The sequence below is a fragment of the Gouania willdenowi genome, chromosome 8, assembly GCF_900634775.1.
Source record: "Gouania willdenowi chromosome 8, fGouWil2.1, whole genome shotgun sequence".
NCBI lineage: Eukaryota > Metazoa > Chordata > Actinopteri > Blenniiformes > Gobiesocidae > Gouania > Gouania willdenowi.
Window position 1 is genome coordinate 9598726 of NC_041051.1, and position 19289 is coordinate 9618014.

The 19289-nt window shown below is 39.0% G+C and overlaps 1 protein-coding gene and 1 long non-coding RNA gene across 4 annotated transcripts in view; one reads left to right on the top strand and one right to left on the bottom strand.

The window, feature by feature from the left end:
- Positions 1-3133: 3133 nt before the first annotated feature.
- Positions 3134-19289, bottom strand: part of nacc1a (nucleus accumbens associated 1, BEN and BTB (POZ) domain containing a) — a 30430-nt gene continuing 14274 nt past the window's right edge. For 2 of the 3 annotated variants that reach the window (XM_028455986.1, XM_028455987.1), the window contains exons 4-8: positions 16227-16866; positions 14338-14526; positions 7649-7754; positions 7415-7512; positions 3134-5327 (exon numbers count right to left, since the gene is read on the bottom strand). In XM_028455986.1, coding sequence (XP_028311787.1) covers positions 5017-5327; positions 7415-7512; positions 7649-7754; positions 14338-14526; positions 16227-16866 — 1344 coding nt within the window. In that variant the 3' untranslated portion in view covers positions 3134-5016. The remainder of the gene's footprint in view (positions 5328-7414; positions 7513-7648; positions 7755-14337; positions 14527-16226; positions 16867-19289) is intronic. The other variant, XM_028455988.1, reaches the window with a different exon arrangement.
- LOC114468876 (uncharacterized) lies at positions 10460-11060 on the top strand. Its single transcript, XR_003674686.1, has 2 exons — positions 10460-10712; positions 10967-11060. It is a non-coding gene; the product is annotated as an uncharacterized LOC114468876 (long non-coding RNA).

Consider the following 19289-nt stretch of genomic DNA (forward strand, 5'->3'; position numbering starts at 1 on the left):
TTGATAATGTTGGGTCACAGTTACAGAGCTTTCACAAAGTTATTGGCACTTGGAACACACAGGATGATGAGAAGTACAATGAGGACCACTGGTGCTACAGGGCTACACAGGGCAAGGAGCAGGGGCTTCGACCAAACACTGCAGAAGCGCCAATTCGGGTGGGTGGGTGGGTGGGTCGGGGGAGAATATACACTTCATGCTGCGAGTGCACGACAAACAATCAATGTGTGCGTCTATTTATAATATACAATATTTATCTATACATGTGTATCACCATATTTATATATGTACTGTGTGACAGGAGGATACCCATGCTGTGCCACACATTATCCATTCAAAATGTGGGTCTACGACGTGTTTTGTGAAGTGTAAACATTATAAGGTACGCATGTTACAATTTTATTAGATGATGCTGAAAAAGAAAAAAAAAAAACCCTCTCGGAACACAAAAAATGTTAAAAACACAGATGCACTCAGACCTGTTGAAGATGAAGCACTGTGCAAGGAGGTCGTGAGTGTGGGGAAATGGACCAGACACTGAAAGTTGAAAACAAACCATTTTCCCCATCCAACACTTTTCAAATTAAGAGCAATGTGAATCCTGAAACTGAGAGAGAAAGTAGTCCAAGTTTGTGAGGCAAAGCAGGGACAGTAGGTTAAGCAATGAAAAACGTGTCACTTCCTGATGGATGAAATGTTCCAAACTTGGTTTCCTAAATAGCCCGGCAGATATGTCAAAAATATGTTCAAGTCTGGAAAAAACAATGAAAAGTTGTACATGGAGTTTTTTTTTTTTTTTTTTTTTGAGTATGCTGAAAAAAATTTAATCATTTGTTACGTTCATTAAATATTAATCAGATATCTAAAATCATTGAACTGTTCAATGCTTGCATTTATTTTGTGTGTATTATTGGAAAAGGTAACTTGAATGTTATAATTTATGTTGGGCATTTAAGCACTTTTGCTTCTGCCAGTTTCAGTCTTGTGTTATTGTCATTTATGTTTGAATATTTTTTGTTAGACTGAAACAAATAAACTGAAAATAGATATATTCATTCATGTTTTTATGGGGATTTAAATCCAATTGTTCACCCTTTAAAAGGAATCTTTGTCATACACAGTTGTGGCTCCAAAGAAATCACAATTTCACCTTTTTCATGTATTAAGCATTGTGGTGATTTACAGTATTTCAAGGCATTTCATGATAATCCTCGTCCCCAAAAACCTACAGTACATTGTGCCACAAAGATTGTTTCTACGTCTAATGCTGAGCTCATACTGGACGCGGCGCGAAACGTTTGCACAACCTGATTACATACAAAAGCAAATGGGAAGATGAGGTAAAAGGCCTATTCTTCCCTTATCGTTAGGCGCGATTTGATTCGCGCAGCAAGAGCGTTGGCCGCGGAATGCGCGCTCCCGTTTTTCCGTGACATTTGTCATTTGCTTGAGTTGAAAATATTGAACCCCAGAGAGTGTTTCGCGTGACACGCAGTCGTGAAAGCCAATCAGAGTCCTTTCTGTCAATGACGTCAGGCTGGTCAAATTCGCTATCTGAATGGCGGCCATTTTGGATCTTGCTCTGAGCACAATTTACAATATTTTAAGAAATATTATTGAATTCCTTGACCTTGAAAACCTATAAATCACCACTTAGATCATGCATCCATGTCAAAAAGAACCAAAGTTATGACAAAATATCCAAATTGGCAATATGGTCGATGGCCATCTTGGATTTCTTGATTTTCAGTGGGAACCATTGGTTTGCGAGCTTCAGATTCAGATTTCAAACGCATTCTTCCAGAAGTGAACATCTTAACCTAATACATATCTGCCAGGCTAAAAGCCACTGCTTTGCCTCAGTCTGAAATACTAACGTGTGTGTGTGTGTGTGTATATGTGTGACAGTGAGGTTAAAGACCAGCTGTATGAAGGACAGGAAGCACAACAGTCTTTGAGGATTACTGTAGAGGTATGTGGAGAAGGGATGCTCCATGAGGCATCCACAGTCTGATGCAATACTGAGGTTATTTAGTTATTACCCTTATTGAATACTCACAAGGTACTGCATGTTTGTTCTGTTTAAAATGTCTCACAGTCAAACCCTTCAAGTCATTCGAGAAATGTTTTAACAGCAACAAAAAAACGGCTGTGTTATGAGGAAATATATCGCACGTTGCATTTTTTTGTTCTCATTAAGACGATGAACAGAAATAACAAGACTCAACTTCCCGCCCTGGTTTCACTGCTGAAAAACAACAGCACTCAATTCTGAGAGAGCATTTTTGGTTCACATCCAATTCCAAACTGGAAACTTTCCCCCTTAATCCACCTGGAATACTGTATCCACTGCACATCTCTTTCTTAAATAGTTGCAAAGCCAGCTTTCAGACTATAGACGGCAGTTCTCGACAGCAACAGAAAAGAAGAACACTTGGGGTTTAACTCAACAGTCTTCTTCATTATTTACATCATAAATTGGTGTTTCTGAACAAAAAATAAAGAAAAAAAAACATGATCAAGCATGGAGGAAGGGGGAGGGGTGGGATCCACCTAGAAAAGGTTTGATTGCTACACAATATTATATCTCAAAAGGTGCCTGAACCGCTGGTTCTTCTCGATAAGGTGCAGAATCCACCACTTTACCACTAATGGAAGGTGCAGAATCAACCAAAAATGAAAACTTGTCACATACACACCATGATATTATTCATTTGCACTAAACAGACTTTCTTCTTCAACGCAGAGCGACCTTATACGCGCGCAATCGCATACACACAAATGAGTACCGCGAAACCCGTTTTTTTTTTTTAAAGCAACAGTGCCGTCTTGGGAAAACCATTGTACCAGCAAAGCATCTGCTTCCTGGTTTTAATTCAAAGGCACAATCCAATAATAACCTACAAGGTCAGTGTACGTTTTGGTCATTTAACTTTCCGTTCAGAAAAGGAAATCAAAAAACAAAAAAACTAGTGGTTATTAGATTTATTTTTTTATTAGATTATTAGGGTCAAAATGGTAAAAACAAACATTTTAAAAAAAAAAAAAAAAAAAAAAAAAAAAATCGGTTGATTTAAAAAAAAAAATTGAAATACCAGAGGACAGAAACAAAAAATGACAGTTTTTCATTATGATGAGACCAGAAGTTGTTCTTTTCAAAATAAGAGCACATATGAAGACGCTGCTGTTTTTCTGGCGCTAAATATATGAATTATCTCTATATTTTTCCGTACTCAAATCATTTTTGACTTGGAAAAACAAGGCTTGTCATCTGCAGAAATTGCTGCAAATATATCGCACTGAAGTGGGAGTGGAAGGGGTTTTTCAGCAAAACGTGAGGAGATTTAGCACACACTTAGCAAAAGGGAGGTTCAGGTTTTTACCTCATTTATGCCTTTTGCCAACTCCAAATGTGCATCAGTGAGTCGCATTGAACTGATTTCTGTGCAAAGTCTCCTCACACGTCTTACTGAAAAACCCCTTCCACTCCCACTTCTGTGAGATATAATTACAGCATTTAATTTACATTTCAAAAAAGACTTCGGAGTATGGTGCCACAGACATTTTAAACAGCAGGGAAAATATAGAGAATTCATATATTTTGGCACCAGAAACACAGCAGCATCCTCATATGTGCTTTTATTTTGACATCTTCTGGTCTCACCATAATGAAAAACAAGCATATTTTTTTATTTCTGTTCTCTTTCAAGTTTTGTTTCTAAAACCAAAAAATGCCAATCCATCACTTTATAAATGTTTGTTTATCCTTTCTTGACCCTGTGAAATATTAGTTTTTCAATTTGAAAAAAATCAAATAACTTGTTTTTTTGTTTTTGAATTTCCATTTCTGAACGGGAAATTCAATGACCACAACATACACTGACCCTACAATTATTTTTTAGGAATTTTGCACAAGCACCCGAGTAGTCAAATTAATACAAGATTTAAAATTCAACACTTGTTTGTTCAAACTAGGGCAACGTTAACCCAGTAGGTCCAAACCTCTGCATACACAGTCCAACCACCTGAAACGGTCTCAATGTTTCAAAATAAAAGCAAAAATAAATGTTTGAGGTTGTTGTTGAGGTGTTAAGACTGCTCCTGCAATTAAAAATAGCACTTTTCCCCATGTGACACGGTCTCTCTCATTAAGAACCATTCTGACTCTCTTTGCTCACATCATTCCCAGCACAGGCACACATATAAATATAGTTTGTCTTCTAAAAATATGACCACCCTTGATTACCCGTTGCCTTTTCATTTTTCACTACAATCTACTTGGTAAAAAGCTTTTTCTTGTCCTCTTGAATCACCTTTCTGTTACATAGGAACACATGGTGATTTCTCTAGAAACACGTGTTTAAGATAACTGCACAGTGAAACTCAGTTTAGATTTTTCTGGTCTTAGAAAAGGTGAGGTGGGGTGAATATACTTTGCAGGTTTGGTGATGGATGATGCAGAGGGACAAAGATCAGGTAGCGTTACTTTGATTAAGATCCTTTCTGGAAGTCGGAGAACGAGTTTTCATACTTGCATAAGGAAACAAAAAACACGTTTCTTACACTTTTCTTACATTCACTATCTTAATAAACATTTACCCCAAACCTGTTCGTCTCCATCCAGCCATCACTCTGCACCGATATTCCTCCAAAAAACACCTGCACCTCTGGGAATGTATTCAATATACAACAGTGGATGCACTTATACACCTTAGAAATACAGAAGAAGGCTGAGAGTGGTAAGGAGAAACCTAAAGACCATCTTCTATTCTCCTTCTTCTTACATCAACGACTCCGCCTTAAAGCAGAAATTTCAGTTTTCACGTTTTAGTTACATCAGGGTGACATCTTTTAACCCTAAAAGTGAAGTCAAGATTTGAGGGGATCAGCGTGAGCCAAAGAGTGAGGAGGCAAGCACATCTGGGCAATATTGGTGTGTGTGTGTATGTGTGTGTGTGTGTGTGTGTGTGAGTGCACCGCCACAATCCAAACCCCACAAGACGTTAAGATTAAGATTCAAAACAGATGTCCTCCGTCTCCGCCCACGCTCGGTAACGATTCACCTGAAGAGCCGCCCGACTCCAAGCCGCCACTACCGGCAGCTTCCAGAGAGGTGGCGTCGAAGGACTGGTCGGCCCCCAGAGTGTCTTCCTCTGTTTTGACGCCTTCGGGGAGAAAAGCGGTGTAAGCGTCGCTCTCGGCCATCAGCAGCTTCAACTTGGGTATCCAGCTCTTGCGTACAACGCGCCGTGCGTTGGTGCACATGTCGGCAGCGATAGCGTTCATCTCGCTCTCCTTGAAGCTTGTTGCAAAATTCTGGCAATAAACTGGAGGAGTGAAGGAAAGCCACATGTAAGTGCAACTGATTAATGAACATTTGTCTCAAAATAAAAGACACAAAAAGCTTATATTAAATGAAGAATGACACAATGGCCCCTAGTTATCAACCTTGTGGCGGCTGAATTATAAAAATATTATGCCCTCCTGTTTCAGAGGCCCCGCCCACTGAAGTTTTTTGAACGTGTGAAAACTAGACTTAAAGAAGCTCATTTAAACGCGCCGTGGAAGAGGATCAGCTACTAAGCAGGTGACGTCTGCCCCCCTGTGTGCGCTGAGAAAAACTACACAACAGAGATCCTGGAGACGCATGGATATGACGTTTATATTGACCTCAGTCCAAAATGTTGTCCCTTGTCTGTGTTTATTATGCATTCAGCCAATTTCACCTATAATTAATCACATTACTCATTACTGCAGCACATTTGTAAAAGTTTAAATAAGCATAGCAGCATTGCGTTCCGTGTGTGTGTGTGCACTGGTTGAACCTATGCACTCCTGCTCGGTAGCAGAGTTTATTATCTGTATTCCATGAAAGGAAAACCAAAAAAGTGGTATCAGTCATAGCGTGGGCTTTTTTAAATTCATTTTATCTATCTATAAAATTCTGCATGCGTGTGCGTGCTGATCTCCCTGATGCAGTGTCTGTTCGACCTGAACCTTTTTTAACAGCTTGCACATAGCCCGAGTGTGTGCATCCATCATTTTGGACTTACTTGGTGTTGCAAAACGTCTATTTTCATGTTATTTTGAACGCGGGTTTACATAAGAGGGGGGAGGGGCATCTCTGGCTCTGTACAGTGAACACATACCAGCAAAGTCTGTGTAAACATGCACATTTCTCCATGAACACAGCATAATAAACGCTGATATTTTCACCACGTGTTTATAACCTAATGCGCACCTTAAATGTACATGCCGCACACACACAGAGCTCTTTAGAGAGAGAGTTGTGACAACGGAAGTATGAAATAGACTCAATAGTTCCCGGAAGTTATTGGCAGGCAATGGCAGCGGCTGCCAAAGCGAACAGCGAAACATGCACATTTCTCCGTGAACACGGCTTTATAAAGGCTGATATTATCATCACATGTTTATAACCTAATGCGCACCTTGGATGTACATGTGTAATTAATTTTCCCACTGGGTTTTTTGAGTTTTTCCTTGCCGAAGGATGGGGATGACATTTATTATCCATTTGCTCAAGTCCAGCGAACATTGGTGCAAACTTTAATTTTCCATTTATCATGAGCATGTTCCATAGAATTATACCAGGGAAATTGCACACGCTATTTTACTTTGCACCTACAAATATACCCCTTTATAACACTGCAGAGTACAGAGTATGTACATCCAACCTTCAAACACACTCATTTGGCCATAATTGACAACTCTACTTAAGCTCTCACTATATGAATACATGCTTCCGACAAGCAATGTACTAGTTTTGTTCTTTAATGCAATGCAAGTTGTTTTAATAATCATAAATCAAAGAATCATGAATTCACATGAATGAGGTTGATGAATGAGGGCCATAAGTCCATTATAATTTTAAGATGCTATGCAAAAGAAAAGTTAAATAAAATAGGCAAAAGTTTAAAGCCCTGCTATCATATGAAATACGATTTTCTCATTGTCTCCTACTCTTTACTGAAAGCTCCGTCCCATTGGTGTGTGAATGTTATTGTAAATAAGTGAATGTGGTGGAAATAGTAAAGTGCTTTGGGACGTCTTTTGTAGTAATTTAAGCCCTTTAAAAAACAAAAACAATTTTACATTTATGAAATGAAGTAAGTTTTAGAAGGGGTTTCTTATTCAAGTGGTTTTAATCCAAATCTAAGGTTATTACAATTTTATTAAAAATGAAATAAATAGTTTGAACAAACTTGCAATCCAGCCTCTATTTAATACAGATCTTTGACCGTTTCCAAAGAGTATAGATGCTGTAATTTACTATGGATTATTCTATCATTTTGGGGATTTTATTTGTCCTAAATTTGCTTCCAGACCCACTGGCTGGGTCTGAATAACAATTAAAATAACGGCACATGCAAGAAAAAATGCACATAATGCCTACATTTGACTGCATGCAGCACCCGGTTGTCCAGTGGTTTGCGGCTGGGGTCATTGGTGGATGAACGGATGCCTGTTCCACAGCTATTCGCCAGAGTATTCCTGATACATCAAAGGAAATAGAGTCGACTTGAAACTTCAGCAGGTTATAAACAGCCTATGGTAACTAAGCAGCATGAATTGGTAAAAACAGAAAGTTACACCAGTAGAAGTTAGCAGAGGGAGAAAAGGAGCAAACCTGTCAAAGAAAGCAGCCAGCAGTCGCCTCAGCAGCACCTTGTGTCGGGTCCCAGCGCTCACATGACAGTTCATTAGCTGGGCTCGTGATATATACACTGAAGTACCTAAACAGAAGAGCACACGTGTAAACAACAAAACAGCAGTGTTATTGTCAGGAAGTTTGTGTTTTCTTTTTTTGCAAAAACTACTATGTTTTAGGGGAGCACTGCAATTTTCTGGCCGATCACTTATCTTTAAAAAGCCTTTAAAATAATACAAACTTGTTGTTTTAACTGCAATGCCATGAACTCCATCCTTTTCCTCGTAGTAGCTTTGCTCTTTTCATTGACTGGCTCTTAGCATTAGCTTGATTGCTAGCTTCAATTGCTGCATACTCAGCGGTGTGGTGACGGATGAGATAGTGTTTTGTTTGCAGACCCACCATGACTTATTTCCGCATTACATAAATTACAAATTTCGATCCTTTGCTCTCTTTTTGGCCAGCCCATCGTTGCATCCTTACTCATGGGCGGTTTGTTCAATCAGGCGACGACACACCAAGGGGGAAAAAGGAGTGATTTTTTTCTATCATATTCTCCCACAGTGTTACAGGGCTGTGACAGTTCGAGACACTGTGAGCTGCTCTCTATGTCATTCTCCAATCAGCTCAGGGCTGTGCTTAGGGTTGCCAACCGTTCCGTAAAAAACGGAATCGTTCCGTATTTAGAAAAAAATGGATGCGTTCCGTATTAAAGTAAGAAGGAACGCCATTTGTTCCGTATTTCTGTCAGAGCCAAAATGAGCAAACATTAATCAATGAACGAGAGAGGACGTTTTATTTTGAAACTGCACGGTATGCCAATTTCCTACTCTTGTGTTTTGTTGTCACCAATGAGATACGGGCACTTACATTCCCACTCAGCTCATTGGTCAAGATAGGCTCACTTGCTTGTAAGGAAGATGTGTCGGCGAAACAGAGAAAAACAAAGCAGCATGGACGACACCGGCTCGGAGAATATACAAGATTTGCCAACCAGTACTGCTTCTACAAGCACTGACAGTGCTACACCTCCCAGGAAGAAACAAAGACGTTTACAAAAATATCGAGTTGAATGGGAAAAGGATCACGCATGGCTGGGGAAAGTGCATGACAATGAATATAAAGCAAACTGCATAATATGTCGGCGCGTATTTTCAATTGCCCATGGTGGCATTCATGACGTGAAACAGCATGCAAGTGGTACTGGACATGTCGAAAGACAACGGGCCAACAAAACAAGGGGAAGCCTTGACCGATTTGTTGTCCATCAGGCAACTCCAGAGGCAGATGTGGTAAGTACTTCTGGTTATAGAAACGTGCAATGAATAAATGTCAGACTCAGCATGTTATTGCCAGCGATATTACAATAGGCTTTAATGATAGTCTACAGTAGGCTATCATTAATATTTTATAATACTTTATAAATAAAATATGATTGATTTATTGAATATAATTGCAATTGGTGGATTAATGCATAAAATGTATTTCCAAAAATAACTACAAATACATAGATAGGCTAATTGATGAGCACAAAGACCTTATACATTTCTAATAAGTTCAAACTTTTCATAGATATTTTCATATGCATATGCATATTTTCATGTGCAGACAGATATATATTAATTGCATGTTGGTAACCCTTGATGTAACAGAGTTATTGATTATTGTAACAGAGTTATTGAATATTAGTTATTCTGTAGATATAATATGCTTCTGTTTGTTAACCTGGGTTTAGTAATACACGTCGACTATAGGCTAATAAGATAATTTATTTTTTTCCTTCTTGATAGGTGACTGCTGCAGAGGTAGCTCATGTGTACCACACAGTCAAACATGGTTTAAGTTATAACTCAGCCGACTGTGCACTCAAGTTGATCACCCGAATGCTGAGTGACTCCAACATTGCCAAGAAGATGTCCTGTGGGAGGACAAAAGCTGAGGCAATTGTGAAAGATGTCCTGTCTCCAAAGGCGATAGAAGCTGTTATCAAACAGTTAAAAAGAGATGGTAATCCACTACCATTCTCTCTTCATACAGATGCCTCAAACAAAGGCAATCGCAAGATGTTTCCCTTGGCTGTACAGTTTTTCACACCAGAGAATGGGATAGTCAACAAAGTAATAGATTTTGTAGAAAATCCAGATGAGTCTGCAGAGGGAATAGTCAGATCAATCCAAAGCTCCCTTGACAACACAGGTTTATTCCTTGATCATGTGTCTGCATTCAGTGCTGATAATGCAAATGTCAATTATGGTGTCCACAATTCTGTCTTCACAAAATTGAAAGAGATCAACTGTGAGATACTTCGTGGCAACTGTCATGCACATATCATTCATAACACAGTGAGAAAAGCTCTGGACCAGCTTTCAGTGGATATTGAAAATATTGTCCTCAAAGTTTATGGCTTCTTCTCCATCTCTGCCAAAAGGAGAGAGTCTCTGAAGGAGTTCTGTGAGTTTTGTGATACTGAATTCCACGAAATCCTGCGCCATGTAGTGACCAGATGGCTGTCACTGAACCCTGCAATCACCCGCCTGCTCCAAAATTGGATGCCACTAAAATCATATCTGATTAGCATTGGTGAGGAATGTCCAAAGCGTCTTCAAACATTGCTGAGGTTGAGAAAAGACGCTCCTGGACCAGAGGAGGAGGCAGACATTGTAGAAGTGTACCTTCTCTTTTGCAGTAATATCATGTCCTTGTTTGAGGAGGTGGTGAAGAAGCTGGAGACAAACGTAACTTCGTCTGTTGACCTTTATTGCATCATGGAATCCTTTCTGAGGAGACTAATTCAGAGAAGAGATGATGGTTTCTACGGTTATCTCACACGACAGAGGCTCCAGCATCTCTCACCATCTGAAGCTGATGTTGCCAAGCAGGAGTTTACTGCCTTCTTAAACACTGCCATTAGTTACATCCAGAAGTGGTTTGACTTTTCAGAGGAAAACTGGCTTTTTCACCTGCAGCCCCTCTCTTTAGAGTCTGGGAAGATATCTTTTGATGAGATGGAGAAGATCACTGAGCGGCTTCACATGGTTAATAGGTAAGTTAGATACAAAATGCAAATGTAAACCATGTTTTACTATTGTTGATGATTATGAAAGTCCATACAACTCATAGAAATATTCAAATAAATACATGTATATACACACACAACTTTCTACACATATAATTAATTTAGTTAAATAAACTGCAAAATACTGTATAAAGTTCTGAAATGTGTTTTATTTCTGTATTGACCACCTTATGGCCTGTGTACCATTTATGACTAACACAACCTTTCTTCTCCTCTGAAAGACTTAACATCTCCATGGACAGCCTCTATGAAGAATGCATGACCACAAATAACCTTCTTGCACACCTCACCACAGTGGCCCAAGAAAAGGAACAGTGGCAACGCAAGGGAACAGCAGAGAGGTGGATGCAAGTTCTTCAGGCAACTGATCTCCCCAACATTCAGGCTGTTGTATCCTTTGTCCTCAGCATCCCATCTTCCACTGGGTTTGTAGAAAGGATTTTCTCCTTCATGAAAAGCAAATGGACAGATGTGCGGAACAAATGTTCCATTGAACTTATTAGGAGTGAGCTTATTGTCAGCCTCAATTATGACATGTCTTGCTCAGAGTTTTACTCTGCAGCACTGAAAGACAAACAGCTCCTTGCTGCAGCAAGAAGTCAAAAGAAATACCAGTGGAAAAAGTAGGTTATGTACCACTGAGCTCTTAGGATCCCAAGGTCATTCACATTTCTGTTTCAATACAAATGAACATTCCAGGCATTTCAGGTAAAAAGGTTTTTTTTGGCACAGTGCAATGGTTCTTTGAAATTGTCTTTACCATTTTGTACATTAACAGTCCTGTATTGCACACTGTTTTAAGTTAAAGAGGACTATTTTTTCTTAAGAGAAACCTTTTTTGCATTTTGCACATTCAGTCTTCATATCCCACTGTTTTTAGAACACGAGGACAATTCATTATTTAAAGGAAAAACTTTTTGTTTCTGTTTTTTTTGTTTTGTTGCTAGTTTGCACATTTTACAAGCTTTTAGAACTATTCAGAATAATTTCTGTTACAGAAATTATATTTTTTCCAGTGCAATAAATAGATAAATGTTGTAACAACAATTTATTTCTGTGTATTCCATGGAAGGAGGGGGGGGGGGGTTACATGGTGGATTTGGGTGGGAGTTGTGCCGGGGGGGGGGGTCCTTGCTGTTGGGCAGGGGTGTTCCTTATTTTTTTTGTAGGGAGTTGGCAACCCTAGCTGTGCTCCATGAAGTACCGCCCCTTTTGGGTGACCTCAGTCAATTGAAAAATGTCCAGATTGCTCTTATAGACTCATGTAAAATCATTTTTTTTTCTAATTTCAGTCAATACAATGCATTTCTTATGGTTTCTGGGAAGGCTCGCACTAACGTGATTTCGTCAAACCTAACGCGTACCTATGAGCGAAAAACCTGGTTAGCAGGCTGCGAAGCAGCTAACACATTATTCTGCTACACCTACATACCGTTTCACCCTGATGGGAGCAAGGCAGACACCATACCACAGCTGGATGAGAGCTACAGGCTAGCGGTTCGTTGTCAAAACAATGAGGTGAGCGAGAACCGACACATCCTAGTAGGGATAGACCGATATGAATTTTTCAGGGCTGATGCCGATACTGATTTTTTTTTTCCCCATTAGCCTTAGCCGATGACCGATACGGACTGCCAATTTTCTTGAGCTGATATTACATTTGCTCCCTCAATTTACATCATAAAAATACACAATGATTATAACAAATGGTGCAAGTCTCAATTTTAAGAAAAGGAACATTTATTGAAATTAACAAAAGGTGAGGTAGAAATAATGCAGATCAACGAACGCATATCGGCTAATGCCGATATGCGTGAAAAACGCAAAAATCGGCCTGCCGATGTATCGGCCTATCACTACATCCTAGCCCGCCTCATCAAGTAACGTAGTGACACCGTCTCACTGTAGCGGAGGGAGGGGCTACTGCCTCGGCTCCACAGACAGTGAAGGATGTGGGAGTTGTGGATTGAAAAGTTCAAATTTTTCAACTATGAGCAACAATGTCATGCAGGACCTAGTTAGGGAATCACACAAGTCGGGTTGACAGAAGTTTGCTTCAAGTCGCGTCTCTTACATTGATTTCACACACACGCATGCACAATTGGCTAGATATTACCGTATATTTGTATTTATAGTTCACTGTCGAATGCGTAAACTTTCATTTGCACTTAAAGATAGTTAAGCAGCATAAAATCTTTAAAATGTTGTTACCGATATGGCAATCTGTACATATACTGTATTTACTTTGTTTCTGCAAACACAGAATTGTTTGTGCAATGTTGAGCAATCTGAATGCACTACCACTTTATTATAATTTATATAAACTATTTGTTATTAAAACAATTACTTTAAAAAACTCTAAATACATACTTTTAATGATTTTGACTTATATGTAGTCCCTTTTGGTAAAGCAAGCATATCCGTCCATGTTCAAAGATACTTGAAGGTAAAGTTGACCAGAAAATAACAAGATGTGGCAATTGTTTTGCTGCCTATTCATTTTCTCATATAACGGGTCACCTTAGTCATCATCAGAACAGTTGCCCCCCCTCCGATAAATTTGTCAGGAGCCACCACTGTCCTTAATACATTCATATTCCAATCTCTCCCACCATATTCATCATTTAAAGTTTGTTTTCCTGTCTTTAAACGTATTCAGTGTGTTCCCATCAATCATTTTAAAGATATCATCACACGCAGTCACATGTGCATTTACAATTTCAGCCCTACATGTCAGTGCCAAACTTTGTCACCTGAGGAAATTTATGTTGTGGAAAGTGTGTTGCTTTGATCTGATGGCATCCAAAGCTTCAAGTTACCTTTATTATACGACTCAATATGTGGTTTTGAGGAATTGCCAAGGTTATTAATGTATGGATAATTGTTGGAAGGCAAAAAACACACATGGCACCCTCGTAAATATTACAATACTGTATTAGTCTTTGACCTATTATACCCATAGAAAGACCTATTTTACCTGTGATCAATATTAATGGAGTTAATAAAGCAGTAACTTGTTATGATCAAGTGAGTCAAAAATCACCCATAGACTTTATTTTATTAATTAAGCTAAATTAGCAATTAATTAGTTTTATTCATTATATAATTTTTCATGATTTAATATATGTTTTGCCATTTGTCTTTTGATTAAATATATCTTTAGCCTGTTTGAGGCCCATTTTTCCTCTTAACAATATTAACAACTAAAATAAATAGGGTTATTTTGTAAAAATCTTAACTTGTTACGATCGAGTGTAAAAATTACGCAAATATTTTTTTTAATATCAAATACGTTAAATGAGCAATGAATTCATTAAATAATTATGGGTGAAACAAAACCACTTTATACAATTTTTGATTAAATACATCTTCAACATGTTTGAGGCCTATTTCACCTCTGAACAATATTAACAACTGTAAACTAAAATAAAGTTATTATATATTGAAAATTACACCATAATTTAATTCTATCAAATAAATTCAATGACCAAGGAATTAGTTTTATTTGATTTTTTTCTCTTGTTTCTTTTTAAATCAATTAATAAACAAAACAACTGCGTATATATTACATACACAAGCATACATTACCTACCAGAGACTAACTCAAGTTTCTCAGCTGGATCTCCTTCTTCGTACAGTTTAGGATGACAGCGATTGCCTATCTGAGCGATGAGCTCTGCGGGCAGACACGTGAGATCTCGTCCTCGCATCCGACCTCGGGTCTCGGTGTGATCTGGAAGAGCCTCGACACGCTCGCCAGCAGCTGGAGTGACACGACAATCTGAATCAGAAAGAAGGTTCTGTACAGCTCAGAGTCAAGAAACATTGGTAACACTTTACCTGAAGTTTTATACATAAAAGCCGACATTACGCTGTCATAATGACATGACACCTGCCATTAGCATGAAAAGATATAATGAAGTTCTGTCAATAAAGTGTCCTTTGTTACCCTAACCCAGACATGGGCAACTGGCGGCCCCTGAAGTAAATGCGCAAAATAAGTTAACATATACAAAATTACAGAAATATACACTGGACAACATACGACAACAACAAAAACCCAACACCAAATGACAAAAAATTTATAAAATTACAAAATGACACAAAAAAACAATACACAAAAAATGACAACAAAAACAAAGGAAATGAGAAGAAAATACACTACATGACTTCAAAAACACGTAAAATGACAGTAAAAACACCCAAGAAAAGAACAGCAAGTGCAAAATTACCCAAAACAACCACAAAAAACTCAACAAAACAATAAATTACACCAAAAACACATGAAGGGCCCGTACTACGAAGCTAGATCCCTTCTTATCGCGCTAACTTCCATTATATTCAGTGTTTGCTGTCCTACAAAGCTAGCTAACGTCTTACGGGGCTAAATTACCATGGTAACTTATTCTGAACGACTAACCGGGTCAAGACCAGGTTTTTTTCTGGATAAGATCTGAGTGAGTACTAAAGTCTAGCCTTCTGACCAATCAGTTCTCTCAAAAAACAACCTGTCCAATAAGAGGTGGAGCCTTCTGTGAACACGTCTCTGTGTGAATCTGATGTGACACTGACAGAAAGAAAATATTTAGACATCGATGCAATCTTTTCATTTACATAGAAGTTTTTATCTGATGGACTGACCTTCATTAGTCAGCTGATAAAACCTGCGTGCATCAGGTGCTTTCAGACCCATAAATTAATTAATTAATTAATGTATTCTGTGGAGACGCTGAGAGCCACAGTGCTGCAAGATAATATAAAATACAAATATATTCCACCTTATGATGTAGTCTGAGCTGTATGAATGCAGCATTAGAGCCACAGACAAGGTAAAAGTGAAAATGAAACTGATTAGAGTGTCTGTTTATTCTCACTAATTTAAGCATCAACACTCATCTATTCCTGCTTTTCCTGCAGCAACAGTGTTGTTTTTGGATTTTAATTCTTCATATTTTTAAAGTATTATTCCTCAATTGTTACGCAAGTTGCTCTCCAGTTTCTCCGTGATTGTGATTGGTCTGACGTTGTAATCTTCACCTCTGGGATTCGTAGGACAGCTTCTGTCTGACTGACAATGTTTGGTTAGGTGCAGCCCGCTAACAGAGCTAAATCCAGGATATAACTATCTAGCTTTGTAGTATAGGCCCGCAATGACAACACAAACTTGTTCTTTCCTGTATTAATGCTCAGATTGCTCATTATTCTAAAATGCTGACATGAGTGTTGATAATGTGGTTCTCAGATCAGAAATTCACTTTTTTGAAGCCCCGCTGTGATAAAAGTTTCCCACCTCTGCCCTAACCCCACTAGATCCTTCAACGGCCTTCATGACACCTTATTACTGCTAATGACAGCGTAATGTCAGCCTTATGTATAAAACTTCAAGTAAAGTCTTACTAAAATCTTCAACTGGTAAAATTTAAAACTCAACCTGCAGCTATAAATGATGTTTTATAATTTCTCTAAAGTCCAGTCCATTACCTGTAGCACCCATGTTGAGCATACTGTACATAGTATACATGTTGCAGATCTGCCTGTACTGTTCTTCGGCACATTCGTCCATCCCCTCCTCCTCCTCTTCGTCATCGTGGTAGCTGATGGGTGAGTCGCTGGCGTAGGTACTCAGCGTCCCAGGACTAGCTCCCTCTGACAGCCCCAGCCCTGTTGCTGTACTCCCATTGGTGCTAGCATTCCCAGTCATCCCACCACTGGTGACCAACCCTGCCAGGGTGGCAGCGGTAGCCCCCATACCCATAGCCAGTCCCAGGGCTCCTGAGGTCTGGATAGCACTGCTCCGGGCAACCTCCTGGGAATAACGGGCCGCCTTTCGGGCTCCTCCTCCTCCTCCTCCTCCACCTGCGCCAACCACGACTCCATCTCTGCTGCTGCCCCCCTCCCATAGTCGTTTGGCTACAGGAGTGCACACTACAGAGTAAGGAGTGGCTGCCTCTGGTTGGCTGGTCGGCTGCTCCGTCTTCACCCGTGCTACCAGAGGGAGGGGTGTAACGCAGGACCCTGGTCGGGCTGCACCGTTACTGGTCTGAGTTACTGGGCTCTGTGGCTCCGAGGGAGGAGCGTCTTCTACATTTAGGCCCTGGGAGTCACAACTGGGGGAGGAAACCTAGAAACAAAAGGTCACATTTAGTATGATGCTAGTTCACAATATATACATTTAAGAGAAACTGAACCCCAAAACCACCTTTTTCTGGTGAATAGAAATGTATTTGGGTATGATGTAGTGCTGTTGATTGATCCTGGTCCAACTCTCAACATTTTAGTCAAAGTATTTTAATTTAACATATTTAGTTGTAGAATGTCATAGTGACTGCCCTCTATGGGTTGAAACTAGGCTATTATAATTGATTTTTGCTATTGGCTGAGAACAAGATCATGTGATGTTTTGGGACCATCTTGTGTCACAAACAAGCACTGTTAGCACCGCCCCTTTTATTAAAAACTAGCACCTACGGGCTCTACAATCTGTGGTGAGTAGGTTGGATTGAGAGAAGAGTGAATATAGAGATAAATTGAATAATGAGTAGCTAGTTAGCATAGCATAGATTGTTCATTGAACATTTTATAGTATAGACTGGGAGTGTCTTAACTGCTCCAGGAGCCCCGCCCATAATCAAGGCATTTTTTGAATTTCCCTCTAAGTGGCAGGTCAGGAGAAAGCAGGGGTTTAGTTACTCTTTGAGTAGAGCTGGGCAATATATTGAGATATATCGAATTTTCTATTTTGGCGATGCAGAAAATAGCAATATCGCCTATATGGAATCAAATTACGTGGTCAGAACTAACTGTTGTATAACAATTGCTAAAACATGTTTCATAAAGTTTTCCCATTAAAGGCAAATAGTTTGGATTTCTTAAATCATAATAAAAAGGACTTTATTGAGGTATATGGTGTATAGTTTAGGCCATCCTCAGGTATCAGAGTGAGATGTCAGGTATCAGGAAAACCTCTGTCATTTGTCAGCCCAAACGGACTCATGACTCACAAAATCGCTGTAAAATCTAATGGCCTCACAAAAAAAAAAAGCCGTTCTAAAATACAGCTTTCACCATACACACACGAAAATACACATGACATCATCGATATGTGCTGCTTCTGACACGGCAGTAAGTTGTTATTTTATTTAATTATTTGTAAAGGTTAAGATGTATCAATGTTTAATTTAACTAGGTATTCATTAATCAAACAATAGGTTGATATATCTTCACTTTTAAAAAATAAAAGGAAAGAACGGCATTTCAACTTACTTCATCATGTGTAGGGATGGGAATCAAAAACCGGTTCTTTCTGAGAACCGGTTCCCAGTAATACAATTCCTAGGAATTGTTTGTTTGCCTGTCTGTCATTTCCACTTATCGGTTCCTCTTACGTCGCAGATAAGTACCGATAAACTCCTCCAGGTCCTGTATATTGTGTTTATGCTAGCACCAAGTGAAGCTCCTTCACCATATAGTTGTTTGCTGTCCACCGCGGAGAATCCACGTCCTCCACCCGCAGCAGCACTGTCCTCCGTGCTGTGTTTGTAGCATCCCTGTTGCTACGCTAGTCACTTCTGGGTTATGCACACCCATGCAAAAGTTGCTTCTTGCACGGACTTTTCTTCAGAAAACAACAAACTTCCATAAAAACACACACCACGTTGCCAGTTTATGTCCTCAAGTAATCAAACACGGGAGATGGACTGCTACTGATCGTTGTCTTTAGTTTGCTCTTTCACACATTCACACACACACACGGCGTCACATGTAACAACGGGGACAGCGTCTCTGAAGGTCCATTTATAGAATTGTATAAAAAGCTAAACTAAAGCTTTACTTTTTAAATACATAACAATAAGTGCAGCTGTACTTTTGATTAATATGTTCTTTTTTACAGAAGAATTATTTGTTTTATGTCTGAATTAGATTTGGATCAAGTTGTTCACGTTCAAAAGGAGCACTGTAAATATTCTCAAATGTTTGTAGCCAAAATGTGTCATGTTGTAATAATAATAATAATTCATCAATTTCATATAGTGCTTTTGTATATATTATCATCCAGTGAAAACAATCTATACCTGGTGGATTAAAAGAGAGCTGATATCCCTGCAGGAAATTAAAGAGACAAAAATAATATAATAAAGAGTTAAAGCAAACAAATCAATTTGTATTATTTAATTCTGTCACCCAATGAGATTCGATGAGGAATCAAATCGAAAAGCAGTATCACTAATGGAATCACAATTGCTAAATTTTTATCAATTCCCATCCGTAATCATGTAAACTTTCGGTTCCTTCAAAATAAAATGCCATGTCATATTTTAAGGCCTGAGGCCGATGAGTCTGATTACTTTTATTTTGAAGCCTGATGCCTTGCTATTTGACCACGCTTGTTTTGATAAGTGACGCCGTGTTAAATTCGATGAAGGTTTTGCTGAGTCATAAGTCCGTTTGGTCTGACAAATAACAGAGGTTTTCCTGATACCTGAGGATGTCCTAAAGTGTACACCGTAGAGGTGTGCACAGTTAATGCTTTTCCGAGCTTGGCGG